The 6,229-nt window shown below is 44.6% G+C and overlaps 1 protein-coding gene across 1 annotated transcript in view; it reads left to right on the top strand.

Annotated features, from left to right (window-relative positions):
• LOC113169447 (alpha-1,3/1,6-mannosyltransferase ALG2-like) overlaps window positions 1-273 on the top strand; it is a 4,098-nt gene extending 3,825 nt beyond the window's left edge. Inside the window, exon 7 of the mRNA XM_026370845.1 lies at window positions 241-273. Coding sequence (XP_026226630.1) covers window positions 241-273 — 33 coding nt within the window. The remainder of the gene's footprint in view (window positions 1-240) is intronic.
• The last annotated feature ends 5,956 nt before the right edge of the window (window positions 274-6,229 follow it).

A 6,229-nucleotide genomic window follows, 5' to 3' on the forward strand; every position in this document is an offset into this window, starting at 1 on the left:
ATTGAGCGTTTTTCATGAGCTCGTGTTGTTGCTGCAGCTGAGTTTCAGCATTTTGAGTGTGAACCATCTGAATATAATCAGAAATATTTCACACTCATCCAATTCCCACTTGCTCGTTCACTCAAATTTGAGATCTCGCATCCACAGTGGACGACGGGTGAGTGAGTGCCTTAGAGTGTGCGTGAGTGTGCAGCCAGTGGAGTGCTGTGTCCATGAAAGACTCTTCTTCCCCCCACTCAGCGGGAAGAGAAGAGTGGGCCGCCGTGGAATTGAGAACCCTCATCCCCTTCACTACAGTGTGAGAGAGCCACCAGGTCTGCACTAAGTGCTGCTGGGCACTATTACTGTGAAAAGGACCCCTCTCTGGGGTGTCCTTTCAAGTGTCTTATGAGCGGGACACTATTGAGAGCCAAGGCCAGCTAGCATGTGTGTGAATGTGTGTGTGTGTATTCTGCATGTGTGGGCCAGTGCGCTCTCTTGTATAATGTGTTGCCGGGAAGGTTTGTGCAGCTGAAACCAGATCAGGTATGTGTGTGACTGCCACCGCGTGAGTGTGCATTTATAGAGCAGCGCGTGAGTGTGCCAGGTTACAGTAGTAATAGACATCAGTGTGTTTGTATAGGCCACTAATAAACAGATGGCTGATATTAGTGGATGAGTTTCCATCACACTCTGTGGCGTGGAAGCGCCTGATTCAGCAGGTGTCCCCCATGAATGTCTTCGATGTTCCCTTGGAGAGTGTCTGACTGTCCTGAGGAGGGTTTGCCTTGTGATGTGTCCTGATTACCAACCTGCTAGAGTTCACATGACTGTAAAACCAGACATGCAAGCATATAATATTTAAGTAAATTAAAGTGTGTGAGGTTTTATTGTAATGTCAAATTAAATTACATTCCTCCCCTGGCTCGGTGTGAAAGGGCAAAAAAGTAGGAAGCGATAAAAATGACACAAGACATAAAAATCAACAAAAAATACACATGACTTAATAGAGAAGGGAAATCAAAAGTGGGAATTTCACTTTGAATTTTCAGGTTTAACAGTTGCCTCTCCATTTACTTTTCCTTTTTAACACATCTGTAATCAATGGTGTGGAACTCTGGGGTCCTGTTCCAGAAAAGCTTTGCTAATCCGCTGTGAGAGCTCTCATTGGGCATCATCTGTGCTCGCTGGCAACATACACACTTGAATCCTTCAGGATGGCAGCGATTCATTTGTGGCTGAGGTGTTTTTGGAGTAGAAGCTAATAAAGAAGGACTGAGATCTCAGAGTTAGTAGACAAAGCTAATGAAGTGTGTGTTGATGTATTTGCACAGGGTTCCTCAATGGGTAAAACATGGCTCAGTGAAGGGTTTGAATCCCACTGTGGATGCCCGTGATGGAAATGTAAGTACCTGTGGTGCTTTCACGATAATTTACATAGTTTGATGGTAATTTGCCATAAGATATACCAGTGCTGTCAGATGAAAACCTGTTCTGAAATGGCAATTTCAATTCTCAGGTTTTGTTGAGGAGTCGTATGATGTTGTGATGATGTTGACTTGAGCTGAGCTATGTGTTTCTATTACTTTGTCCCATTTATATTAATGAGAGTAAATGATAATATTGGTTTTATCTCATTACATTTTGAACTCTCTAACAACAAATAATCACCACACCAGAAGATGGTAATATGCTCTATTATCTGAAATGGCCAGTCAGCAAATGTCTCAAAACACAAGAAAACAAAAGGTCTCCTCTCAGTATTCAGTGTTAAACCTGTAACAAAACAGAATGAGTGTTCACTAAACTCCTCCTGGTTCCTGTTGGTTTACTGTAGAACAAGCATTAGTGAATGGAAGAGCTATGAGTGTTGCCTCAAGACTAAGTATTTGACAGTTATTTGTCCTCCACGTGCCACTCACAACTGATCACTCAAGGGTCTACACAGATAGCTGCAACACACAGTCTGTTTAAAATTCAGCGTCACTTACATTATAAGGTTCCCAATAAACCAAGATTTTGCCTGTAGCGTTTTTAACAAACCTCTAACAGAACATAACATTTTTTTTATCACCTATCTACAAATTGTTGTGATAAAATGTTGAGTTGTCAGTGGTGACGTGTTAAGATTTTTCTCCTGTACCCCTTCTAAATGCTGATGCCAGATGTTGCTGCAGCTGTATGCAGGGTGTTGTGGAGTGTCAGTAAGACCGTAAGAACAGAAAGTCTCTTCAATGTACCAGGAGTTATGAAGAGTTTGACGAGTTTAATCTTGGTCCTGTAATTTGTGGGGGATCGTGTTTTCATCCACAGCCGTAAAATGACAGGTGGGTGGTCATGTTTGAGGTGTTTGTGTGTGTGAGTGTGTGCTCATATACACATGGGTGTTACACAAGCCCATAATTACACTGTCAGGAGGCTGAGTGGAACAGCACACACGGATACAGCACGGCAGCACACATACATGCACACACGCACACACACACGCATGCACACACACTCTTCTCTTAAACAGCATCATGAGTTGGCAGTGGGCTCCTTTTCCACCTCAGGTCAGGCCTAGTTCATAACAAAGAGTGGAGTGTGTTGTGTGTGTGTGTGTGTGTATGTGTGTGTGTGTTGTAGCCCTGCTCCAGTTTTATTTTTTAAAGTGAGCTCAGACAAAGGCCTCCAGTCAGACTGCTCTGAGAACAGGACTTGGAACATGACCAGTGGCTGTTGCGTCATATAGTGTGTGTGCTTGTGTGTCTCCGTGTGTGTGCGTGAGAGAGTGAGAGAGAGAGAGAGAGAGTGTGTGTGTGTGTGTGTGTGTGACTCTTCTGTTGAAGAAAAGAAGTCGCTTGTTCAAGCTGAAAAGGAACAAAGAGGAAAAAGCTCTTGAAAATCCTTGCCAGATGTGCAACCACACAGACAAGTACACACGCACTAAAACTCTGCCCTAGAAAGTTAGCGGACATTTGAATGTCAAGACACGTCACTGTGTGATGTCATAGGAAGGATTTTATTTGCGATATGAGCAATTTACCGGCACCACACACACACACACACACACACACACACACACACACACACACACACACACACACAGACGCTAAGTGTTAAAGCAGAGTGCGCACAGTGAGTAGTGAAAGTTTGTTTACACACACACACACACACACACACACACACACACACACACACCACAGCACTTTCTCAATAGGTTTGTGGTGACAGAAAGAAGAAAAGAAAAGAGAGTAAATAAAAGGGGAGGGAAAGAGAATGGACATGAAAGGACGGAGAGGAGACGTTGAGGGGAAGTGAAGATAGGAAAGACGAACAAGACGTCAAAGAGAGCAGAGAGGACAAATGGAAATGAAGAGTCCAGCAGATGAGAGCACAGAGAAGAAGAAGAGGAGATACAAGGAGACAAGAGGAAGGCAAGGAGACGCCAGAGAGAGGAGGAAAGGATGGAAAGAAGATGACAGAATCACATCCCTCTCAATACTTCTCGTCGGTTCTCATGTTCTTGTTCCGGCTTCTCAATCCGGCAGATAGCAGAGGACTCGGGGAAGCCTTGTCTCAGTTACATTAGATCACTGACGCACACACACACACACGCACACACACAACTTGAGCGTAATGTGTCCCACAGCTCCACCGCTGCCAGCTCCTGTCTTTTCCTTTCTTTCTTTCTTTCTCCCTTTCTTCCTGTGTTTTCAAGTGTCTTTTTTTCCAGAGCTCATGACGCACTCTGGCATAATGAAAACTGTTAAGAGGAGTCCGGTAGAAGCTGGGGCTGAGACCAAAAGGGGGTGTGGGGTGGGTGTAAAGTGACACCACACCAGGGCACTATATTTACAACGCGTCTCTTTAACACACAGCCTATTTATAGCTGTCAGATCTTTTTTCAGCATCTGCCACACACTGTTGCGCAGTCACAAACACAAGCATCAGATGGCATTTGGTGGATTTACCCTGCACTGTGCTGCCAAAGGGAACACGCCTTATCCTCTAGCATGTTCCAAACAAACCCCGGCCTCTCTTTGCTTCAGCCACCCTCCAGCCATCACACCGTACATTCAGACGTTTCTCTCCCTCACTGCTTCTGTCTTTTCTTTCCTTGTCTGTCACAGATCTGTCATTCCTTAGGATGAAAGAAGAGAAGAGAGGCTTACCTCACAGGGACTAACCAACCGTTTCTGTGGTGGGTTAACTATTAGAGGACAGAAAAGCAGGTGAGATAATTAGAGGGGATAAAAAGTGCGTTATGGGATTACACCATTCATTTCTGTGCACCTGGCCAGTTCGAGAACTATCATCTGTTATAAAAATTCTTTTTCACAACCGCAGTAACAGTCTATTCATGTGAGAGTAGAAGGAAGTTTGAAACTATTTTATTAAAGTTTTTGCTTTAAACTTACGTCTGACTATCAGGTTTCTGGTACAGGAGAGGATTTACGTATTGTATGTAAGACCGCCCCCTCTGGACGGCTTCACTGTGCTGTTGTGTGTGTTTCTTGTCTCATGCTGGACAAACACAAATCAAATACAGCAATTGCACATTTGTTCATAAAAGAACGACAAATATTCATTCAGAGAAACATTTCCACGTATAACTGTGTGGTCCTCGATGTTTTCATCAGCCCGAGGGCAGATACTGAAATGAAGTTTCCTTCACACCATCATAAAATCACATCATCATGTGAGAATATTTAAACATCTTTGCTCAAAGTTGGCTATTAGTCATGCCTTAATGTGTTGGTTTCATACTCAGCTCTTTGTAATTTCCCTGCCTATGGCTCACAGTGGTTCACTTTTCTTCACAGAAAAACTAATTCTGTTTTGGTGTTTGCTTGAATACACAACAACGGTTGCACAAGAGTGCATCTTATCATCATGTTGTCTTTTCAAGCTAACAGGCGAGATCAATTTTAACTGTGTAGACTAAATAAATACATTTATTCAGTCAAAAGGCCCTTCATTATATTTGCACTGTTCTTAATGGGAACAAATCTTTGACAGGATGTGTAATGCCCCTTGAGGCCGGGGTTGGTGCTTGGACGTTTGCACAGACAACTTATTTTCGCCTATTTGCCTTGGCCTTAAGTGTGAGTGTGTAAGAAAATGTGAGATTTTGTTGTTGGTCAGACCCATATGTCGCTGCTTGTTTCCCTAAAACAGCATGACAGAGAAGTGACAGAGTTCAGAGGCTGATAAACCATAACACAGGTATGTGTTGTGTGTATATATGGGACATCTGTAACGCAGGCTGCCCTGACCTTGAAAGCTGGAGACACAGCCTTAGTACCTATGGGCACCCGAAGGGCAGGAGCTGTAGTGCTGTATATGCGGCTGTGGGGGTGTGTGTGTAGTAGTTTGGGTGTGTGTTTACTCAACATTGTGTTAACGTCAGTCAAGGAAATCAGTGTTTATCCTCACACGTGTCAAGAAAGAAGCAGATGAGTGTGTGTACATCTTTTGCTTTGCCATCATCTCTCCACTGTCCCCAAACATGCATAGATACACACATACAGAAACTAATGTGTCCTGACTCAGCCATTATTGAGCCAGCATTAGTGAATATACCCACCAGCTGCCCAGTACAAACATAGGACAGCAGTATGGTAGTTTTCCATGTGTTTGTTGGAGGGCAGAGGGGGGGATTGGGTACAGTTGCTCAGTAGCTTGGGCTTTCCATTGTAATATCTATGGTGGGCGGTGTGAGAGCGTCACCACTGCTTCCTGTGCGCAATGCTGCACACACACTTACACACACGCGGTGATACAGACTCAAGATGATTTAGTGACTACGTAGAACAATGTGGCACACAGAAAGGGAGAACTGCATCACAATACATCCACTAATAACATGCTGCACTCAGGGTCGTCCCCTAGATCTGAGTCCTTTGGGGAGAGGTTTGTGGCCACTTTCCCAGCTCTCCCTCGGGAGTCTGTTCCAGCTGCTGCAGCTCAGCTCAGGCCCAAACCTCAACCCAGCTCCGCTGACCACGGCCACAGCGTGTGTGCTGACATCAGTGTTCTGGCGTCCACGCACAGACGAACCATCACATACGCAGTCCTGCAGAGACGTCACAGACAGGATGACTGAGGTGCAGACACATTGATGTCACACCACTGTGGAAGTTGTAGTTCCCAGGGCCTCTGAGTTGTAGTTCTCATGGATGAGGCATTGTGGGCACTTGAAAGTAGTGGCTTTGAAAGACTGGCATGTTTAGTGAGACACGGGTAGCTCATGTTTACCAGCAACTAC

This window comes from Anabas testudineus, chromosome 16 (genome assembly GCF_900324465.2).
Source record: "Anabas testudineus chromosome 16, fAnaTes1.2, whole genome shotgun sequence".
Classification (NCBI taxonomy): Eukaryota; Metazoa; Chordata; class Actinopteri; order Anabantiformes; family Anabantidae; genus Anabas; species Anabas testudineus.